Here is a 24,418-nt window from a genome sequence, read left to right on the forward strand (position 1 = left end):
GAAGAAACCTCTGCTCTACCATATTCTGGGAGGGTTATTGCATGGAGTTTGGCCTCCGGACATCAATACAGGAGAAAAATGATTCAGCGGTGCGACATCTGCCTAGAAGTGTCTGAGGAATATGGGAGAGATACGGCTATGAAATGGATCTACATGTCACACTATGACACACTTTGTGGGGATATAGTCTACTTTTGTGTACATGGTGCAAGTATTCTGACCCCCCTCAGCTGACACTTTTTAATATATGCTCCCCACTTATGTATTTTTTTTCCAGTATTCTCTGACTGCAGGTGCCAATGTATTCCTTATAATTATGTTTCTATCTTGGTGTGAGGCTTTCTTCATCATGTTTCTATTTGCAGTGATACATTTTGCTTTTCGAGGTGGTGTTTTGTGGTGGCGGTTTGTGTTGATCCCATATAGTGGCTTGTGCATAATATGTTTTGGGTTCTGTGAACCTGCGTTCCCAGTACAAAGCCATTGATAAAGCCATTTATTGGAGCAAATGGGATCTATGTGCAGTTCTCTTGCTTGTGTTTCAGCTCACAGTTTCAACTTGACCATAAAGGGTAGAAACACAATGTGATTCTTTATTGGTTTAAGAGGCAGAGAATTTTCTGAGCGTGATAACAATCAGAGCGATGAGGACGGAGGTGCCAAGTAAGGCTGCCAGGACGATTGCAGCGACCGCTCCAGGACCCAGGGAACCTGCAGAGTAGAGGAAGAGAAAATAAGACTGAGAAGCTATTCTGATACATAGATGGCATCTTTATTATTGCATTCTGCCACGGTAGAAATATCACTAAGACAATCTGTATTTGCCAATTAAAAAAAAAACATGTATGGGTAGGAAATAGGATCAAATTTTAAAAAAAAACCTTCGCGATCAGATATCTTCTACCCCACTTTCCCCCCATCCCTTTTCGGTCCAGTGCAGAATTCCCAGCCAAAGCTGCAAAAGTAATTTGCAATTCGCTGTACACTTGAATGCTCAGCCAATCATTGCCTTCAGCGACCACCTGATGTTCATGGCAGTATGACCACTGATGGAAGTGATTGGCTCACTAGTTACATGTACAGTGAATGGCACGTGACCACTGCAGCTTCTTCCAGGACTAGAGTAGCAATTACCAGGGATCCTGCATTGAACAATGGGTTGTCTGAGTTGTACGATCTTGGGACAACCCCTTCCCCATGACGTAAAATAACAAATGTGATCTACTCACCTGTCCCCACTCCTGCTATGGTGCTCGGTACCCCACTCTGGCCCCTGTTGACAGCTGCAGTCCTGCCTGGTTTACATGGATGTCACTGGGGCTGCAGCCAATAACAGAGCTCAGTGATTGAGTGGGCAGGACTGCAGCTGTAAACGGAGACCGGTGTGGGGAAACCAAGCTCCATCGCAGGAGTGGGGGGAGGTGAGTTTATAACTATTGGTTATTTTACTGCATGTGGGAAGAGGTTGTCCGGAGTTCTTACAACTTGGACAACTCCTTTAAGCCTATGTACTGCCCATACATTTTTTTTAAACCCCTTTAAGGCTAACCTCAACCAAAATAACTCCTGCTGCCGGTTGCTGCCATAGAAGAAAATGGAAATTAGGTTCACTTTTCATTTTTTTGCTTTGACGTACTAAAAAATCAAACCTCACAGTATTTCTATGACATGGAAGACTTCTAGTGAAAAATAGACAAAACTGTTTTGGCACAACTCTATCTAATCTTCGAAGACCAGAAGTGATCTCTAGAACCAAGGAACAGCTTTCATCTTATACAGTACTGAAAGTGTTGTTACTTTGTAACTCGCACATTGGGAAACTGTGTGACAGTAGTGGTGTATAGATGTGCCTGCTCATATTCAGTATTGTATGGACCTGCCTGCTCATATTCAGTATGGTGTGGATGTTCAGGTAGCTGCTTTCTCCAAGCTTGGGGTGTAAATTTCACAAGATATAAATGAATTTCACTCCTGCTTAGAATTAAAGTTATATCATGATCCAGGTATTCCCGTTTTAAGCAGCTATGGCATATTCATAGCATGTACCATCAATGCCTGATAAATATGGGTCTCACTTTTAAGAGTCCAGTCTTCCATTCTCTTCCACTTTAATGTAGAGGTGGCCATGCTTTCAGCTTCTTCTCTGAAGATGTCTGCTGGAGTTGTTGGGAGAGGCCAGTGCTTGACTCTCTACCCATAACTCCCACAGTCGTCAGTAGAGCAAAAGCCATAAGCCGCATATCAGGCATTTATGGTATATACTGTGAATATGCCAGAAACACCTAACCAGTATTATGTTACCGGGTAAAAGTGTGGATGGAGAGAGCAATGGCTACCATTCGTCAAGACCATTTCTTTTTCACACGAAGGTACTGCAAGAAATCAGAACTGTAACCCCACAAACATTAGTCAGGTATCAATCATTCCAATGAGTTTTCCTGTAACATTAACCCTTTCCAATCCAATTTTGGATACAGGGTTTTCTAAAAGACTTTCTCTTTTTGCTGTTATACAACAGTGCCATCTGCTGGTTATAGCCAGTGTGTGTGCACTGGAGAGAGGCTCCAAGTGGCTGGCAATAGATGGTAAGAATACCCTGTGGGCGTCTTCTGACTTTGGAGCTATACAAGCTTCAATCAGAATGTAGCAAGACGTCAGACAGTGGATGGAAAGGGTTAGGGCTCATTCACACCAGCATTCAGCTTGCACTCAGGACCTCGATCCTTCTGCTCCATCTTTGGAGCAGGGTGACTAAATTAAAAATAAATTAAATGGTTCAGGTTCCACTGTCTAACCTTTGGCTCCTTTAATAACATGGGCATCATGCGGATAATTATCTAATGAGTATAACTTAAATCATGGCTGCTTTGTACCACAAAAACTACCATATCAGTGTCTGCTCATGCAGCTCAGCAACATTGACTTATGTACTGTAAGGCTAGGTTCACACGGGGCGGATTTGCCACGGAAATTCTGTGCGGAATTTCACCACAGCAAATCCGCATGCGGCCGCTAATCCCGGGATTAGCCAGCCATGTGGACGAGATTTCTCAGAAATCTCGTCCACACGGGAAGGTAAATCCGCTGCGGCGCGGTTTTGCCGACCGCCGCATGTCTATTTTTTTTTTATTTTTCAGCTGCGGTCACGCTCTCCTCTATGGGAGCGCCGTTGCAGTTCTCCCGGCGAAAATGTCGCGTTTTTTTGCTGTGGCCAAACCGCAACATTTCCGTCGGGAATCGCCCTGTGTGACCTGAGATGGCTTAGATGAAATACAACGTAACCTGGGGACAGGTGTGATGCTTTTCTTGAAAGAAAGCAGCTAAAATTTTGCAAATCTGGACACTTTCTTACTTCTAAGCTGTAATTCTCTAGTACCAAGCTTTTAAAATATTCCTCATATCAACCAGCAGAATTATGAATACAGCTCTGGAGTATAAAACAGACTGCAACTCAAGATCAATACAAAAGGAGTTCTACAATGCTTTAAAGTAACTCAAATTATTAGGTAAATGTTATACAGATGTGCACTATTTTTCTTTAATTTGACTCTTGGGCTTCATTCCCATGAACGTATATATGGCGCATTTTCATGTGCGGGCGCATATACGGTACCCATGTGAAGCATTGGTTTCCAATGCAGACGTTTACATGGGCAAAAATACGGCACGTATATACGCCGGCAGCCAAAAAAAAATACTCTAGAACTATCTTTTGGCCAGTATATGCCGGTGGGTGCTACAGACTCCTATGGGAGCAGGCAAAGAGAAGGGAGAGGGAGGCATTTTAGCAGCATCCAACGCTGTGAAAAGCTTACAGGTGCCTCTATGTAGGCAGTGGAAGGCATCCCGAGGATTTTGGCAGAGCGAGGGTTTTCCGGGGGGGGGGGCAGCATATTTTTTTGCTAAAAAATACGAGAGAACGCCCATTCAGGCACTTATATGGAGCAGCCGTGAAAACGCTGTCACCGTATATATGTGAGCGTGGTAAAGAACCCTTAGGGTGCTTTCATACAGAACAATTATCGTTCGCCTGAGAAAATGATGTCACGGTTTGCTCGTTCGCGCGGGTTGTCAGTTTAGACATAAAGAACAATTGCTAGTTTTTTTTAATTTTATTTAACAGGATCATTTAGTAATTCAGTCCTCTGTGCCAGAGTAAAGGACAACGACTGAACTATCCGTGTTTAAACCAAACGATTCGCAAACGAGCCTACAATGATTTTCATGCTTAAGAGAAGAATAGTTTTTAATGGGCTACGAGAACTTTCTGCACCACGCTAGCACAATCAAGGTAAAAGGTTCTGCATCTGTATATAGTGTATAATAGTTTTCAACCATGGGCATACGCATAAGGCTGTGGCCGTATTTACTGTAGGCTCAGGCGCAACTCACATCAGACATCACACGGTCTGCCCACACATTGACATGTATTTGCAAGTCCTAATTCTCATCCATGATATGGACAGGCATAGGACATGTGATGAGTTTTTTTTACTACAGGCCGTGTCTGCGCGAAAAACCTCTGGTAGTGTGAGCTGCCTGATTGAATATTATGGGTCCATCCAAGACACGGAATGAAAAAAACACTAGTTGGTGGGAGACCTTAGAAGAAATTTGTTAAAAATATCTTAGTCCTAGAGCAGAGAGAAGACCCCATCGCAGTATACATGTCTATGAGGGTAGATCAGAGGTTTTCTAAATTTAATGTAATAAAAAGTATGTCCTTGTTGCCAGCCGCAGCCGGTCAGAGTTCACTAGTCATTTTCTTGACTCTGCTGAAAAATGAGGTGCGTTCTCTGGTGATCCACCATGGTTTTTATTGGTTTTAATTTTGTAATTAGCTTTAATTTATATTTTCTTGGCCCTACAATACATGTAAAATGTTATAAAATACCTTCGAGTATTAAAGTATAACACAGGCCGAACAAAAAAAAAAAGTCAGTGTTCTATGTTTCTTCTAGTTGTTGGTAGAGCGTTTTTGCGTCTTTCTATTGTATCAACTTTGGTTTCCGAGAATTGTCCGTATATAATAGAGGAGCATGTAAGAAAATGTGATCTACTCATGAGCCTGGCATAGATAAGTGTCTCAAGCAAAGCAGAACCTTAAACGTGAGGACTTTCAAGAGCTTCATTGACATGGCTCTAGATTTTCATTACCGCTGAAAATCTCTATACAATACCAGATATCAGAGAGCAATGCTGGTTAGAAGGAGCAGCAATCCGTTTTGCTTTCTCAAGCTGATCCTGGGTTTTTGGGTTATAGAAACCATGAGTAATGGTTTCTAATAGGGGTCAAGTGTCAAGATCCACCTCTTTAGCAGTATTCGGCCTCACGCACACCTACGCATTTTGGCTTGTGTGCTGTCCATGTATTTCCATGGTCCGCGTGAGAAAACTCATGGCGAGTCCTATTCCTGTCTGTTTCATAGATGAGAACTAGGACATGCCAATGCAGGTCAATGTACTGCCTCCGCGTAAATCGGACAGCACACATCTGATGTGAGTTGCGCCCGAGGCTAGTATACAACCTAGCCCAAGTCATAATAATAAGGCAACAGCGTTAACATTGACACAAGTCTGATTTGCCTATGGGGTAACAAACACTAAAGGAAAGTCCGCAGCCTCACAGATGCTCCATCACTTGGTGGATTACCGTATATACTCGAGTATAAGCCAAGTTTTTCAGCACACACTAATGTGCTGAAAAAGCCCTCCTCGGCTTATACTCGAGTAAGGTAAAAAAAAAAAAAAAACTCAATACTTAGCTCCCAGCCGGTGTATGTTTCCCTGGCGCAATGCTCTCCCCGGCGGCGCGGCAAGCTACTTCAGTCTTCTCCCCGCTGTCATCTCCCTGGCTTGGTTTTGAAATCCCCGCCGTCAGTGCTGTGTGTGGAAGCACTGTGATTGCATCGAGTGCGGGCCAATCACAGCCAGCACTCGATAAACCAATCACAGCCAATTAGAATGACATCACTAAATGGCTGTGATTGGTTTATCGAGCGCCAGCTGTGATTGGCCGGCGCTTGATCCAATCACAGCGCTTCTCACACAGCACTGATGGCGGGGATTTCAAAACCAAGCGAGGGAGATGACAGCGGGGAGAAGAGTGAAGCAACTTGCCGCACCGCCGGGGAAAGCATCGCTCCAGGGACAGCAACAGACCCTAAGCGCGATGCGGAATAAATTGGCACTATACAAATAAAGATTATTATTATAATTGTATATGCTACTTCAGACTGACTTTGAAAAATAGTTACCATAATACAAATCTCATTATTTACATGTGTGAGCCTTTTGTCCTGGTGGAAAAATGTAGGTATTGGATGAAATTAGCTGAAGATGCCCCCCCAAAAAAACGCATTATTGACAGATGCATCTACACTATCATATCAAAAGTGATTAGAATGGAGCGTCATCATTGACAATGAAAGAACATTCTATGGAGTGACAAATCAGATGGCTGTACCTGGGGGTGGAGGAGCCTGGGAAAGTCTTTTGTCAGAGTGTGTTGTGCCAACAGTTAGGTATGTTAAAGGTTCTGTTATAGGCTGGGGATATGTTACATGGCATGGTCTCGGTCCGTTGGTGGTAGTGACAAGAACCATGACCATGGAGGTGGACCCTGACGTTCCAGACAATAATGTGCTGCTGACAATGTGACAATAATCTGGGAATGGTCAGCAATACTTCCAACAAGACAATGCACTTTGTCACAAATACAATGTTGGTTTGAGGGTATGGATATTCCAAAATTAGACTGGCCTGCACAGAGTCCCAACCTGAACCTTACAGAACATCTTTGGGTCAAACTTAAATGCCTTGTTAGGAAATATGAAGAGCGTCTATCTTATTTTAAAGAACTCAGCAGATGTTTGCAGGATGAATGGAGGGAAATACTAACTGAAGAGTATCAGACGTTAGTAGAAAATATGCCACAGAGTACCCCATATCATTATGGCCAAAGGAGCCGCACCAAGTATTAACATGTGTAGATAAATACTACTTTTGATTCTTGCTCAGGTGTCCAATTACTTTTGGTAGGATAGTTGTATTGGTAAGCTTACCAAAATCCATTTTGAGCGATATAGATTCATTTCTTCTATAATTCTAGAAAAATGGCTCAGATATGTTGAATAGTTTAATAAATAATGGATAAACCTGGGCCGGGGCTACACACTTTCATCTTGCAACAGCTTTAATAGTAACTATGATTGGACTTGCAAAAAAAATTCATGCCACTTATTGCGCAACTTTAATCCAGTGTATTCCAATAGCTGGCCAATGTCTGTGTGTAGCCTTGGCCATAAACATTTTTTCCTGATGTTTCGGAGCAGGATGACTGCTTTGATAAGTACTTAGTGCAGTTCGGTTAGATAATTTACCAACCATGACTCACAATTCAGTTGAGCATAAGATTATAGTCATTTACCACAGTATACAAGACCAAGAGTCTACATACCATCACTGTTACTCAGGGGGTCTTCATATGTGGGGTTTGGCTCAGATGCATCAGGTGGAACCCCAGTGACATCAGAGAGGGGTACAGATGGTGTGGTTTCAATGGGTTCAGCTCCAGAGGGAAGCTCTGGGGGTTCTTGCCAAACTGTGGGTGCAGCTGCTTGAGGGTAGCCTACTTAAGGATGAAACGGACGGTTATGGAAAGGCTTTTGAAACACAGCAGACATCTGATTACATAACAGAACTGATGACAATGCTTTATTAATTTATCTTAATGTCAAGATTCCTATCACACAAAATAAAAAGTGTGAGCATTTCACTGTAACGCCATTACCCAGGCAGATCAGTAGGCACAGAGCCTGTACAGACACACAGAGTCCCTGCCGCACCATACTACGGAGCCATGGGCACTCCATGTGCTACAGCATGGTGTCTGTATTACAAGACCCCTAAAGAAGACTACCTCGATAATGCCGATCTATAAAAAATGTGGGTACATTGGCCATGTACTAGTATAACATACTTTTCCCCAATATTTGGCCCCATATTTCGAAAACTTCTATGGCAGCACATGAGATAACTTAAGGCATTGTATTGTGGGGTATTCTCTAGATCAAACAAACTACACATGCTTGAACATGGCCTCAGGCTGCATTCTGGCCGCTGTCAAGTTTGGCTACTCTTATATGTAACCAAGAAAGCCTTTCCCAAGGGGGCATAGTTACAGGGTGTGCAGAGGCAAGCCAGCCTCAGCTAGGTGTGACCCATTCAGCTGCACAGGGCGCCAGCCACCAGCATGTAGGGTAGCACCAAATGGATGTAGGTGGGGCGATGATTGTTCCCCCTTATGTTCACCTAGCCAGATGATTTTCCTCTGTGCAGCATTGTCTTATGGAGCAACATAGATCATCCTCCTCTTGGCTCTGTGTCGTTCCCTGTGATGTTCCAAAGCGCCAGTGTTAGCCCATCAGCGCACCTGGAACACAATCTGCTACTGTATTTATGTAATGAGCTTTTTTTCTGGGGCCGTATTTATGTTATGATTTTCCTTGTGGTTCTACATTTATGCTGTGTGCTTGATTCTGGTGCTGTATCTATGTCCTTAGATTGGTTTATGTTGTATTTATGTTATGAGCTTGGTTCTGATACAGTATTTATCCAATGTGTACTTCTTGTCTGGGAATGCTGTGATCGTGCTATTTTCTGCCTATCAGTGCAATATATATCATTTACTTCTTACTGTGGGACTAGGAAAGAAAGGGCGCCAAAAGTCTGAAAAAATATTAAAAATAACACGATTGTTGCAGATTTTACTTTGGGGCCCCTGGGAAAGGCTTTCCTTATTACTATGATGGGATCTGATCTTATTCTTGACACTTGGGCCACTCTCACACGAACGTTTTTTCCGGCGATTACCACAGTATTTTGAACACCACGGTAATTGCAGTATGATTTCAATGGAGCCTTGCAGACGTATGCTTGAACGTGGCGCATTTCGAGCGCTGCCTGTTCTAATTTTTTGCGTCTAGCGCACCTCATCAATGATGTGGTGTGCTAAAGCCGCTTCGGAGGCAGGAACGCTGCCTCCGAAAACAAAAATAAAATCGCGGCGCTCTGCTGCGGCCATGTGTGTGAGTGGCCTTAATGTATTATACCATGGCTCTTGCACACATAATTAAATAAAATGATGGCATACACATTGCTGATTAAAATAGAATCTATATGCACTGAAAATATGGCTGCCTAAACAGTTCAAACAATATATACACATACTGAATATTACGTAGATTACTAAATACAAGACAATCAGGTGATTTAGTTGGTTGGGTAGCGCCATCTATGTGTCAAGAGTGGTAATGCATCAGTCTCATCTTCTATGCCTCTTTTAAATTTCTCATTGTGAGAATGAAATATTATGTTCTCAACACCCAGGTTCGTATTACAAGATCTTAATGCATCGTTTTATAAACCTGCTGCTGGACTACCTGCTGTGAAAAGGACACTTCAAGTTTTCAGTATCATTTGTGGGGCCTTTTTATTAGCCCAAAGTGCCTGAGGATGAGCAAATTAGTTTCCCAGTGTCTTCTTCCCCTTATTACACTTGGCGTTATCATCTACAAAGGTCACACACAGGGTACTAAATGAAGGGCTCAGAGAACAAACAATCAAAGTCCACTTTTTTATGTTTTAGTAGAATCTGTCACTTTGTAGATTAATATGGTAGAATGTGTTTATGAAGGTAGATAAAAAGTGATCATAAAATGATCAAAGAGTCGTGCAAAAAAAACACCGTTTATGGAAGAACAATCAAGATCAACGATCCAAAGGAAGATAAAAATATTTAGCCATGTGATATGGTCTACAACATCCACGTCATTGGGCGTGACATCTCGCTAAACTTTTAAACTAAAATAATCAATTTTCAGTAAAAGTGGATGTTAATTATTAAATCCCCTTCAAACACAACGTGAAACTAGCTTTAAAATCCACAGCACGAGGCTATTGTGTTACAGCCGGTGAAATCCACAAGCGATAGAACAGATTGCAGTTATGCGAATCCACTGCAGTGTTGCTCACACTGTACGTGAATGAGGTTTTGTAAATCCCAGATCACTTGTATTGTACTGTAATTTGTTGCTAATTCCACTACCAATAAGCACCTTTCTCATCAGAGGCTTAAGATGCCACTCTGTCCTTCCTCCATGCTTTACACTGCAGTTCTACCTGTTCAGAATGGCAGCACATGCGGATTTCCATTACAAAAAAGATAGAATGATTCTAGGGTCCTGTTAGATGAGCCAATTTATTGTTTGAACAAGCAGATGATGTCAGAGTTCGCTCACTGTTTATACAGCAGATACATTGTTGGCTCGTTCAATTGAGAAGTTGTTCAGTCTTTCCAATTCGTTGTATAAGTGATCGACTGAACGAGCGCTGGTTAAACCGAACAATAAGTGACGGAGCCAACGAGGATTTTTATGCCTGCATGAAATGAGTGATGAACGAAAAGTGAACGATTATCATTTCGGCGTTCAGTCCTTCGCTCGTGTTTAACGTTAATCGTTCCGTCTAAAAGCACCTTAAGTTACAAGTAACCAACCACCCGCCTCGGCTGCCGCCAAAGGCAGGGGGTGGGAGATTAGCACACTAGCTCTGCTAAGCTTCTGCCCTGTCCCGCCCCCCCCCCCCCCCCCCCCCCCCCCGCCTCTTGCTGGCATGCGGAGAGGGGGCAAGAGTTTAACACACTAGCTCCCGCCCCCTCCCTTTGCCGGCAGTCGGCAAGGGGAGCTAAGAGGGGAGGGAGTTTAGCAGCCCAGTTGTCTGAATGGGCGTTTAAAACGGGAGATGCAGCCGAATGTCGCAGCACCATTGTGAATAAAGCCATGGGAAGCAGTTTTTCTGGACAAAAAAAAAATTAGGGCAGGGAATTTAGTAAAATAAGGAAATAAAGCCATACTTACTTCCTTTATTGATCCCCTGGTCTAATGAAGGAGCCGCAGTCCCTGTCTTTCCAATCCCGGAACAATTTGTGTCTGGTTCTTGCAATTCATTGTGCACATGACCAGCAGCCTATCAGTGTAACTGCCACCTACCGCAGTGAGGGAATCGGGTCCGGATGATGCAGAAATGGTATAAAGGAAGCATAGATGGTTCAAGCAATCTCAAGCACAATGCATTTTACTCCTCCTTGACATACTGACAGCAACGTTTCGACTTAACAATAAAGTCATTATCTTTGGGTTCGGGATGATGTCACATGGTCAGCCCAGGTCCATGATCTTCTCACGTTGGGGCACACTCACTGTCATTTTGGCGCTGGGTGCCAACAGTGACACATCTCCTGGTATGTATCGACAGATTGATTGGCTGTAATATGGAATAGCTAATCACCATTAGTCTGTGTTATTTTTATTCCAGCCCGGTTACTCACTTGGTCTGTTCTGACTTTATCTGATCACACTATTGGAGTATCTGGTCTGCTCAACAACTCCTTGTCTGAAGTCTATCTGCTCTGCAGTTCCCAGTCTCATCTGGGTCTCTAGTAAAAGCTAAAGCCCCATTTTCACACAAAGCTAGTTACTCAAAATTTGTTTAAAAGATAGGATGATTGACAGTTTTAGCGATCGTTTTGTATAATCTGTTAATGGGCAGTAATGCTCATTAGCAGCTTATTACCTTTATTTGCATGTAAATGAGCTGTATGCAGAGAACAGCAGGTGGTCTGTTATCTGCATACAGCCCCTTTGTTCTGCCAGGGGGCTGCAAGCTTAATACAATTGAATCAGCGCTCCCCGTAGAGAACACATTGTGTGGTCCCTACTATCAGCTCTAAGGATGAACTATGGATTTTATGCCCACCTAAAAATATCATCATTTGGCCGAAAAGTAAACAAAAGTAGCATTTACACGCAACAATTATAACTCAAAAGACATAGTTTGAGCGAATTTTGATCGCTAATTGTTGCGTGTAAATAGGCCTTAAGTCTGTCTGGTTATTCACTGTATCAGAGGTGTGGTTACATCTTATTCCCTGAGCTAGTGTGGTATCTATCCTTTGCTTACCTCCACGCTACCAATCAGGGATAGTTGTGGTCACCCCAGGTTCCTAACGTAGGGTCTCCCTCATCAGGGTGATTACCCTACTTCTAGGCAGGATTCTCTTGTATTAGTTGGATAGGGTCAGTTTCCCTATATATAGTTTTGTGTTGTTCCCATTTGTATCTTGTGTGCCTTTTCATCTCTTTTGGACATATTACATCCAGATGTGGTGCTTTTTTCCTGCCTTGTAGGTAACACACAGGTTCCGGTGGTCACGCGCCATTCCAGGTATTACAACTGAAACCTGTGATGGGGCAAGCGGTTACGTACACAAAGAATGGCACATGACAGATGCAGCGTCTTCTTGGTTGGGAGCAGCGGGGAGTAGGGCTCCTTCCCTGAACCATTTAAGGTGGCGAGTATGGGTTATTTCCATATTTTACACCACTCCTGGCTCCTTATTCCTCCTAGTGTCGGCAGAATATGAACATCGATGAGCAGCTGCGGTTCATAAACTGAACCCTGATGCTATAGCTACATGCAGGTTACGTTTTCCAATTTTCTACAGGTGTGATTTCATGTACTTAGGTCCTCATCTATTGAAACTGACTGCCCAGAGTAACCAATCAAAGCGCAGCTTGCATTTTTTAAACTGCTTTGGAAAAATTAAAGCTGCGCTCTGATTGGCTATGGGCAACAAGGAAGGTCTTACAGTCAGTTTCAATAGATGAGGCCTTTATGTGTTACATATTTGAGATATTCAGAAAGCATATTAAGATGGGGCAGATTTACCACCATTTTCTGCAAGGAAAATGCACCGCATGGAGAGTAACAGCAACGTGGATGAGATTTTCAAAATCAGTGTGTAAATAGAGCTGCAGGGTGGAACTTAAATCTGCAGCATGTCAATTGCAGCAGTGGAGTGGCTGCTGAAAACTTGTGTATTTCTGCCAGACTGCAATGGAAACACCGAAATCCACAACAGTAGCTGCGGACCTGGAGAGAAGACTTAGAGCTTATTCAGATAACGGCATGAGCAAACACTTTCGCCGCAGTGTAACACATTTGTGTATGAATAAGGTTTCTTAATGACACTTCTCCTTGCATATTGCAGACTCACATATTTTGGCCATGTAATACGAGCAGAGGCGCGAGAAAAATCTATAATGCTTGGACAGATCAGAGGCAAAAGAAGACCCGGCCGCCAAAGGACACGATGGCTGATACTGGCATGGGTATCACACACCTAGAAGAAGCAGCGCAAAACCAAAAAACGTGGGGGGAGGCTTTAGGGTCATGCATGACTAAACAGTCACTAACTACTTGCATATTTGCGTACTGCCCATAGACTTCTATGGGAGCAGAAAGATACAGCAAGTCCTACTTTTTCCCACACATGGAGAATGCGCTTATGATAACAAATCTCATCAAAATCAATGGGTTCTATTTCGTGTTTAGCGCGCCAACACGTCATGTGAAGAAGGCCTGATGTAGCAGATAATCTGCAGTAAAATCTACACCAAGCCACATCCGAACCTGTGGGGTTTTTTAAGCAGATTTCTCCATGCAAAAAATCCACCTCCTGTGACTATACCCTTGGGCTAGTTCCACACGGGCAATCGCGGCAAAATCGCGTCTTTTTTCCTCACACTTTTTTTTAAGTGGCAGCGCTACTTTTTCTCACAAAAACTTTGCTGCGGCTCATGATTTTCTCCTGTGTTTTTAGCGCGAGATTTTACCACGATTTGTTAGTGAGGCAATAGGACTTTCTAATATTTAAAATCGCATTGCGACACAATTAAAACAAAAAAAAAGGTTCCATAGGGAAGGATGGGAAATAAAAAAATGAATAAAACGAAATTGCACATCGCCGAAAGATAGAGCACGCCGTGATTGTGTGTTCTCTCAACATCGCCGCTGGGAAGGAATTTGCATGATTTTCTCGCCCGTGTAAAACCACCCTTACTGGTACGGTATACAGCCTTAAGGCCAGGGTCACAGGGATGTATTCGCATGCAATACGCAGAGAATAGAACCCATTGATGTTAAGACGTTGACTCACACGCATGTATTTTCTTGCGCACATTTCAGCCGCACAAACCAAGACAGAACGTGCTCTATCTTTCTGTGCATTTGACCACAAAAAGGTCCCCATAGAAGTTATTGGGGCGTGTGCAAACTAATTATCCATTTCAAGTTGGTGTGTTTGTGTCCTGCATGCAAGTAACATGCCCAACGGGCAGAAAAAGTTCAGTAAGATATGCCAACACGCATGCAAAAAAAAGCCTCGTACATAGCGCAAAAAGTGTTAGCCGGCCTAAGACCTCTTATACTTTGAAATGTGAGACTCTGAAACGTAACCCATCCCCAGCAGCCGGAAGTGTATCAAAAGGGACCGCTTCCATTGATTTCAATGGGAGTGAAGGCTTCTATTACACTGTCGGCCCGGGCCATCGATGCGCGGACGTCTCGCTCAACTGCACTGACAGCAGACCAGAGGAGCAGCTGACCCCAACCAACCATCGATAACCTATCCTCAGGACAGGTCAGCAATAGAAAATTCCTGGAATACCCATTTTAGAACTAGGGAGGGCAAGGAGAAAGGAGTGATCAATAATCTAATAAGGCAGCTGCTTTAAAGGAGACAACCACGTATGGAGCCGCTCGAATTGCTGAAGGGTTCCACTGAATTTTCTTCATTGTAACCATGTTCAGCTTATGCCTTAGCAAAGCTCCTGGCGCATTTGCCAAATGTATCCTTTTGGCATATCTCATAGGGGTGGTAGACCTCTTTCTCAACTTTACAGAAAAGCATAGTTGACTACATTTTCCTACATAGAGCCATCCCACTTTTTTTTTTAACAGAACGTAGTGGTGATGTATGCCACTGGATGCTTGTACAATGGTATACTTCTGAGCCTTCTGTCTGAGGCAAACCTGTCAAACAGCCTCCTCACATGTACATTTGACGGATGGCACAGATGTAATGTAAACAGGGGTAAGTCATTAAGGGGGTAGTCCTGGACGATTACTATTTACGACCTATCTTCAGGATAGATCATCAATAGTTGATTGGGAGGAGTGCAGCGCATGGGATGCCTGGCGATCAGTTGCTTCCCAGGCCTGCTGTCTGGAAGCGGATTCAATGAATTCAGTGAGATCTTAACCTGTAATACCAAACCTGGCCACTACAATGTTGAAAGCACTATATGCTTCCTGAGCTGTCCGACAGCAGACCTGTAATCAGGCAGAACCCCGCCGATCAACGATTTCACGACCTGTCCTGAGGATAGCGAATTGTTAGCAAAAGTGCCAGACAACCCCTTTAAAGATATAAGTAACATTTACTATCCCTAAAGAGATAAGCCAGAATTTATTAGTATACTAACTTTATAAAACTGTCACTTTCCTCACAGGACTGCAGTGACTGCAGAACACACAGGCGCACACATTCCACACACCACTGACAAATCTTGCACTCCGCTGTCAGCACAATCTAGCTAGAGGCAGGAACAGTTCGAACTTCAAGAACAAAATCAGAAACTGTTGACCCGCTCTATTTACAATGTCACCACTGTAGAACACCAATAACTGCATGGAGTCTGAAGACTCAGCAGATGGGAAGTGGCACACAACTTCAGATACACCATTAGTGAAGTGAGTAGAGCTGGGTTCACACTGCGTTTCCCGGCGTATGTTTAGCATGTATGTCAGGAGAGCACCTGACCTACACACTAAGCATGACCATAGGACTCCATTAGTAGACCCAGGCGGAGGCAAACAGAGCGTTAACCCTTTCCAATCCACTGTCTAACGTCTAAAGACATTTTGATTGAAGGCTGTACAGCTTCCGATGTCAGAAGACGTCCAGCAGGGTATTCTTACTGTATGTTACTGGCCGCTCTGTTGTCGGGGGCCTCTCCGGCATTTCACATACCGCAGTACTGGCTCTAGCCAGCAGATGGTGCCATTGTAAAATGGCAGAAAGAGAAAGCCCCCTAGGAAACCCTGAATCCAAAATTGGATTGCAAAGGGTTAAAGCCTATTCATACAACTGGCAGTATGACATTTATTCACCTGGACGGTGTAAAAGTGCAACTGTCTAGTTGGCGATCAATTCTAGGTCAGCTCATCATGGATTTTCAGTGATCATAAAAGTCTGAGAATTAACTTATGTAAAAGAAGACTTAGGGGGCCTTCACACCGGCAAGAAAAATAGCACGATTTTCTTGTGATGCGAGAGTGAGTGGAAACGCATGTTTGTGAAGCCAGTGATTGTCAATGGTTTCCATTCTCATTTGCAAGGTTTTTACTCCTGCAAAAAAATTAAATCACAGCATGTCCTATCTTTTTGCAATATTGCCCATTGTTTCCAATAGGACCCCATTGAAAACAATGGGAGAACATAGTGATCCCCTGCTGCGGCGGTGCCAGCTGTGCCAGCGGATTCCTTCATCCCCACAGCGGTGGGGGGTGAAGGTCTTCCCCACAATGAGTTGAGGCTGTTTTTACATGAAACCGCCTCGCATCCAGGTGCTTTACATGGATTCATAGGCCGATATCGCCCTCACTAGTGTGAAGGAGCCCTAAGAGTGCATCCCCACAGGACGGATGATCTGTGTAGATGCTCCGCATGGAAAATTCTTCAGCATTTACGGTAGCAGCAAAGTGGATGAGTTTTTTTAATACCTTGCCCACACACTGCAGAAAAAATTTGCATAAAACCCGTGCGGAAATGGACATGCGGTGTGGAATTTAAATCTACAGCATGTCAATTTTAGCACTGGATACGCAGACTCCACCTCCGCTAAAGGAGGGGGTAAATACTCGGGCCGATCAGTTTTATGCCTGCAGAAGGTAAAGGACGAAGGAGAGGAGAACACATTTTTGTTTGTTCGGTGTAAATGCCACCCCCCTGAATCACAATCATACAGGTCCCTACTAGATATGGGAATCTGGACGATTTATCGGCCCGTGTGAAAGGTAAACTGATTTCCAGACCCAATCCTAGGGCTATTTGGGCTTTAAACAGAAGTCCAAGAATCGTACAGGTGATGGTGAGCGAGTTGTTAATGCGATAAGCCGCCATCACCACTTCCCATGATACCTTTACAAACACCGATCATCATCATGGCCAATAAGGAGAGCCATGACATGTCTAGTTTATACACATGCCTTCTACATCAGATGTGAATTATCTTTGTCTCCCGGATTTGACACATAAGAATAGGCGGGGTTAATGTTGACCAGTTTTGAAACAGCAAAGTTCCTTGTATTTGAAGACCTTGGAATAAAGTGTACAGGGCGATAAAAATATTTGAGGCGAACACTGCTTCAATGTATTAGAGGCAGCGGAGCAGGCAGGGGCGCGCGGCCGACTTGTTTGCACACCAAAAATAGAACGCACTAGTGGATGAAGAACTCTAAACTGAACTTACGGGAAGAAGCCTAAATAAGAGCTGAAGTGAAAGTCTGAAGAAGTAAATAAGATTACACAGAAAGTGGAAACAAAGATGGGTGTACGGAGGCAGTAAGTTACATAAGACTGACCCTCTATAGTGCTATGGTAAAGGTACAGTAGATTGGCTGAACGTCCGTGTGGCTGGCACACAACTCATGTATGTTTATCATAGGCACTACGATTCTGTGCATACATGCCCCACTGGGTGCTGCTACAAAGTTTATATAGAGCCCTGCGCCTCCACGCTCCTGTGGGGGGAGAGCGAAGTCTGCTCTAATTCATATAAATCAGACAATAAAACAAAATTGTGACATTCTCCATCACATGCCATATTCTAGAGAGTCTCCCCTAGGGATTCTAAGTCCACATCATACACTTGTTCTCTCTACACGGCCCCTACAGGATGAACCATCAGCGAGCCTGGCTTTCAGTCCCATCTCTATGCTGATGACATTCAGTTATTATATCTCTTCCCGTGACTACTGCAAAACATGTAACTGTCTGTCCGCTGTCTCGAAAATCATATCCTCGCCATCTGAAATGGAATCTTTCAAAAACGGAACTTTTTGTGTTTCTGCCATCTACTAACCTATTTATTCCAGATATTTCCATTACAGTGTGTGGTACCATCACTCCTAGGCAGCACGCCCGCTGTAGAGGTGGGGGGGGGGGCTAGTATTTCACTCCAAGCTTTCCTTCACCCTACATTCGTTAAATTGCTCCCTAACATTGCTCGCACCTCAAAGACATCTCCATTCTGTAGTAACTCTGTCTGCTCCCCAGCATTTTATATCCATGCTATACGCTTTTGTGGAGGTCTCCATGATTAGACAATTCTGAGACTATGTTCATGTTTTTACTTCTTGGTTACTATTGTGATTTCATATTTATTTCATGGTTTTGTTTGGAAATATAGTTTTAAAAATATTTGCAGAATCCGCACCTTTCTTATTGTTGCCCTAATCTATTCTTAGCTTGACTAACTGATCAATCTTTCCCTCACTAAACTCTCTCCCCTCCCCAATCCATCCTGAATGCAGCACCCAGGCTCATGTTTTTCTCCAACCACTATACCAATGCCTCCCCCCTGTGCCAGTCACTACACTGATGCCTCCACCCCGTGCCAGTCACTACACTGATGCCTCTACTCTGTGCCAGTCACCGCACTACCAGTAGTTGCTCATCTACTATGGAATGCTATTTAAACTTATCACTCATCCATAAAGCTCTCCCCAGCGCTGCCCTACATCTACCACCCTACCCTGCACTCTATTCAGTTAATCATTTCATACTAACATCCTCTAGAATCCAAATTTCCTCCTCCCATCTCCAAGACCGTTCTCTAGCTGCACCAGTTCACTAGAATCCACTACCCCAAACAATCGGATTAATCACCAATATCCAGTTTTTAAATACCTCTCTCTTTAGAGATGTCTACCCCACTCCTTAAATCTAACTCTTCTCTGTTTACCCCCATGAGACATGCTTTCTCAGCAGCCTCCACGCTGCACATTATATGTGTATATACACAGATACTGGCTGCTGACCGGCTCATGTTACCCTATTTACAAAAAGATGGCTGAACCATTGTAAAGAACAAGCATTTTTACCTCTTGTATCACCACTATCCGAGTGTAAGCTCTTGCGAGCAGAAACCTCACCTACTGGATTACTTTACTACTGCATGCGATGTCTGATTTTGTCTGTTCATGTACCCTCTGATGTAACATATATAGTTACATAGTATGTTAGGCTGAAAGAAGACATTGTCCATCTAGTTCAGCCTGTTACCTCCCCCCCTTGTTGATCCAGAGGAAAACAAAAAATCCCGATGAGATATAAGCCAATTTAGCCCATTGGGGGGGGGGGGGGGGGGGAAATTCCTTCTCGACTCCATAGCGGCAGTCAGAATAATCCGTGGTTCAACATTTGAAAGTTCCTAGCTGACTCCAAGACCCGGATCAACAACCCTGCTGTCTATTATCCTATAATTTTAAAGCGCTCTGGAAAGGCATCCAAGTCCCCTCTTAAACCATTTAAACTTAAACTTTTTCCATATCACTTTTCCCTAGCAACACATTTAGTGGAACCTTAAAAACCATTGCAATGTGCATGTAATTGTGATGTTCCCCATTACAATTACGGACTATTGCTCCAGGATCGCAAGTTCACAGAAGCAATGTGATTTTGAATCAAAAATGCTTTGCATCACCATGAAAACCGCATGTTTTTCGTGTGAATCAGGCTGAAGGGAGTGGCATTTTCCATATGCCATTCACATACTGCAGGGAAAAAAAAATCTGTGCAGATTGTAGGCCTTGTCGTCAAATCCACAGCATGCTGGCATCTGCAGCAGAACTGTAGTGGATTTCACCCTAGACACCATCAAGTGAGTCCACAGCCAAATCTGTAGGAGAATGGGGCGGACTATGTACATTTCTTTGCAGCAAGTCCACCTAGTGTGATCAGTACACTTACTCCCTACTCCCCCCTAATGCAATTATAGCCACCGCCTCAACAATGCTTTTACTAATGTGAACGCTAATTATATGGGACAGTCAAGTTATAGTATTAAAATCCTCGTAAAAAATTAGCTTGGAGCGCGGCGGGTAAATTCTGGAGTTGTTCATTAAAGGGGTTGTCCCGCGAAACAAAGTGGGGGTATACACTTCTGTATGGCCATATTAATGCACTTTGTAATGTACATTGTGCATTAATTATGAGCCATACAGAAGTTATTCACTTACCTGTTCCGTTGCTAGCGTCCTCGTCTCCATGGTGCCGTCTAATTTTCAGCGTCTAATCGCCCGATTAGACGCGCTTGCGCAGTCCGGTCTTCTTCTTTTCTGAATGGGGCCGCTCGTGCCGGAGAGCTGCTCCTCGTAGCTCCGCCCCGTCACGTGCCGATTCCAGCCAATCAGGAGGCTGGAATCGGCAATGGACCGCACAGAAGACCGAGGGTGAAGATCCCGGCGGCCATCTTCGCAAGGTAAGTAAGAAGTCACCGGAGCGCGGGGATTCAGGTAAGCACTATCCATTTTTTTTTTTTTAACCCCTGCATCGGGTTTGTCTCGCGCCGAACGGGGGGGGCTATTGAAAAAAAAAAAAACCCCGTTTCGGCACAGGACAACCCCTTTAATGTTAGACTATCTCATGCATTTCAGATCACCTTTAATTTTCTATAGCTGTATAGAAAAAATGAAATACAAGCTCTTCGTCTCGCAGGATTGACACAAGAATTTGCTGGCGAGTCAATGTTGACCAGTTTTTGAAAAACAGCAACGTTACTTCATCCAATATTTGAAGACCTTGGAATAAAGTGTGCGGGGCGATAAAAGTATTTGAGGTGAACAGTGCTTCAATGTATTTCACAGGCAGGGGCCTACATCTGACTTGTCTGCACACCAAAAACAGCACGTACTAGATGATGAATAGGTATTTGCTGTACCAGTTGTATACATACAAAAACGCCAACGGAATATAAATGAGACATCTTACAATAATTCAGACAAATGAACAAGGACCGCTTAGGATTTATGTTGTGTAAAGCACTTGCTTTTTTTTTTACAAGGACGGCTGATCGGGAATGAAGACTCATTCATACAATCATTGGCCTGTATGAAGGTGTATGGGGCGATGAATGATCGTATTAACAATTGTTTGTCCCCTCCCATGCAGTCTGCATTGGCCTTTGTGAAGGTCATTTAAACTGGAGCAGACATTGCCGATTGGCGTTACGGCCCATTTACACGGCCCGATGATCGCTCAAACAACAGTTTGAGTGACAGCTTTGAGCGATCATTTTGCATAAACTATTAAGTAGCTACTCAGCTACTTAATAACTATTTAGTGTGCAAATGAAGCCTTAGCTGGAAGCAGTTAATAGACCAGGGCTCTTATCTGCTTTCAGTTCCTTTGTTCTCCAGCAGAAGACAATGCTATCAGCACTCCCTGTGGAGAACTACTGATAAGAGTAGAAGACGATTTTTAGGTTGGACTGAATTTAACGATCAGCTAGCAGTGCACGAAAAGTGCACGATGGCCATGCGTTTATACGCAACAATTATCGCTCAAACGATCGCTTTTTAGCGATTTTTGAGCGATCATCGCTCCATGTAAATGGGCCTTTAGTCATCTGCCTCAAATGAAACAATGTAAAAAAGGATCAAGTTTGCCCCAGTTTAAATCAGAAATACGCATAATGGCATTACCATAGGTACTTTTTGCACAATGGCCACCAAAGCAGCACCAAATCATTTTGACTCGATGCAAGAAATAGGGCGTTTTAGTATTATGTTGGTCTCCACTAGTGGATATTTGCTACCGTATTCTTATAAATGCTAAGCAGGTCGTAAAAAAATGCTAATTAACTGTGAAAGTTCACATGTCTATGGAACTATAAGGTGGTCATCTCAGAGAGATCTATAGGTCTGCCATTTTAGTGAATACTGGTTAGATGAAGAATAAATCCCTATCTATGCCTAGTTACAGCATAAGCAATCAGCAATCGTACTGCTGTCCTTGTATACGGAGAAATGAACCGGACATTTATGGTTATACTGTTTATGGTTGTGCGGACACATTTTGTACTGAGAAATGAAACAAACCTATCTGATGGTTCAAAAAGACCCATCAATCACGGATTTGAAGGAGTTCTTTTATACAAGCAATTTTTCACTCAGACCAATAAGTCAGAAAAATTGCAGTATGTCCTATTTTTGCGGAAGTCTCACCCAAAAATAGGACATGTAGTGAGCAGATGTATCTGTGTGCTATGCAATGCACTTGAGAATCTGGTACACAACTTGTTCTCAGCCGTGTAAATATGGCCTTGCGGACGCCCTGTCCATGTGAGGAACACTGTACATAAGTAGTATTCTTCTGTGAGGCTCGCGCAAAAACAGGACATGAAGCAAATTCTCCAACTGGGCTCCATCAGTCTCTGCTGACGGCATTTGTTGGAACACGCAATGTGCCTTTACACACTTATGTGTGAAGAGATACGGTGGAAGCAGCACACTAGCGGCTATACTCCTTGGAGAAAGCTATCCATATCCAAGTATCACACCCCCCTGTTATTTTCCTCAAACTGGATATATGCTGTTGTAGCCTACAAATTCCAAGCATTATCAGCACAGGTAGGGTTAACAACATATCTTAGAAAATGTATATAAGCAAAAAAAAAAAGGCCATTGGTCAGCCCCATGACCGGCGTCAGCATGCAGTTAGTAGCCACAACGGGCGAATGGCCAGTGGCAGCATGAAAGGCCCCCTGTTACCTTATACAAAGGGCACCTTGTCCACTTGTAGAGTCCTGTGCAGACCCAGCCCTGTGTCCAGCCACAAATCTTACATCAACTTATTTACAGAAAAGAAGAAATGTGTAACTCATAGGTACACGTCTAGAATACAAGTACTTAACAAGACTGATCCCTTCTACATATGTACTTCAGAAGGGGTCCGCCCCACTGTAAACTACATTTATGACATTGTAACTCACCATTGGAAATCCGTCCTGAGAAAGAAGAATGACGTTAAAAATGCATTAAAACCAACAGAAAAAACCCAATAAACTGGTCATCCCAAGAAGCCAATACTTGGTGATGCCGACACCAGAAAAGAGCGAACGAGATAAAGGCCCCGTAAGTCTAGACTTTAATTTCTAACGCCGATGTTGTCCTTTATATATATTACCTGTGAGGAACGCAGGGAGAAGAATTCCTGTAAAAAGCAGGAGCAGCACAAGTTGTGGGGTCCCCGAGCAAGACATGTTTATCTACTGCTGGGAAGATGTAAAGTGCGAGAGGTGAGACGTTATGGAGACCTTGCTGCCTGTGGGTTAACAAAGGTGTCTCTGTCCAGTGAGGATGGAAATATTTAGCTGAGGATCAAGAGAGAAGGCTCACACACCCCAGACACCTCACACTCCCCTCATAGCCCTCCTCCTCAATCACGTCAGGCACCAGTACCACCCATCAAAATTCCTTTTCTAAACCACCCAAAAAAAATATCCCCTAACACTGGCGTACATGTTCTGTAAAGTTTTAGCAATGTACATTAAAGACGTTTAGCATCAGGTTAAGAGACCAGAACTGTCCACACAAATGTCTATTCTATAGACAACAACCTTCTCCATCTGCAAGTGGTTGTGTACATAATGAACAATTCTGGAACTTTCTACATCCAGAGCTCCTCCTGATTCACACTGTTGAATGAGTTAGGTCAAAGGAAACGTCCCATAAAAGTAACTTTTTCCTTGTCCGAAGGAAAGGGAATAAGTATCTGAACGCTGAGGGTCTAACCGCTGGGACTTTTATTAATCACAGGAATGGGGGTCCCAAATGTCCCCAATTAATGGAATAGTGGTTACTTACGAACTACTGCTCCATTTACTTCAATGGGGCTGCCAGGGACAAGTGCTTGGCTATTGCTGGCAGTTCCACTGAAGTGGAGGGGCATTGCACACTTGTGGCTACTGCTCCATTCATTCAAGGACACTTGGGACCTAGCCGGATACATTGTTACAAAACGCGGCAGTTTGCATGTCTAGGTCAGAAGAGGTTTTCAGCCTCTGAAAGTAAATATTTCAATTCACAGATGAGATGCAGCGATTTTGAAAATAGTGAGGAATGAAAACACAAAGTATAACAGAGCTGAATAACGTTACCTTGTACAGCGATTAAAGGGGTTGTGCCAAGTCCTCAAGTTATCCCCTATCCAAAGGATAGGAAATGACTGATTACAGGGATCAGACTGCTTGGACCCCCACTGATTTCAAGAATGGGGATCCTAAACACCTCCAAACTAATAAAGCGGCAGTCGCACCCAAGTCCACTAATTTCAATGGGAGTGCCGGAAACTGTACAAGCGCTTGGCAATCTCCAGAACCAAATGAAATGAATGGAGCCGTAGAGCACCTGTGTGACTGCCGCTTCATTCATGTGGGGGGCTTTCTGGAGA

General features: G+C 43.5%; 1 protein-coding gene across 2 annotated transcripts; it reads right to left on the reverse strand.

Moving 5' to 3' along the window:
* Positions 1-573: 573 nt before the first annotated feature.
* SNORC (secondary ossification center associated regulator of chondrocyte maturation) lies at positions 574-23,348 on the reverse strand. 2 transcript variants are annotated; one of them, XM_066598257.1, is made up of 3 exons: positions 23,153-23,348; positions 7,460-7,630; positions 574-711 (listed from the first exon to the last, which is right to left on the reverse strand). In XM_066598257.1, exons 1-3 carry the CDS (start codon positions 23,226-23,228, stop codon positions 602-604), a joined length of 357 nt encoding a protein of 118 aa, XP_066454354.1. In that variant the 5' UTR covers positions 23,229-23,348; the 3' UTR covers positions 574-601. The 2 variants fall into 2 exon arrangements, with proteins under 2 accessions (XP_066454354.1, XP_066454349.1); XM_066598252.1 differs by having other exon boundaries at positions 7,460-7,633; positions 23,153-23,347.
* Positions 23,349-24,418: the final 1,070 nt, after the last annotated feature.

Source organism: Eleutherodactylus coqui, chromosome 1, assembly GCF_035609145.1.
Source record: "Eleutherodactylus coqui strain aEleCoq1 chromosome 1, aEleCoq1.hap1, whole genome shotgun sequence".
Taxonomy (NCBI): Eukaryota; Metazoa; Chordata; class Amphibia; order Anura; family Eleutherodactylidae; genus Eleutherodactylus; species Eleutherodactylus coqui.

Excerpts from the sequence above, each read along its gene's own strand:
- SNORC (XM_066598252.1), bottom strand. The coding sequence starts at position 23,228 with ATGTCTTGCTCGGGGACCCCACAACTTGTGCTGCTCCTGCTTTTTACA. Across the intron at positions 7,634-23,152 it reads TCTCCCTGCGTTCCTCACAG|TAGGCTACCCTCAAGCAGCT; the intron begins GTAATATATATA and ends TTCATCCTTAAG. Across the intron at positions 712-7,459 it reads CCCCCTGAGTAACAGTGATG|GTTCCCTGGGTCCTGGAGCG; the intron begins GTATGTAGACTC and ends TCTACTCTGCAG.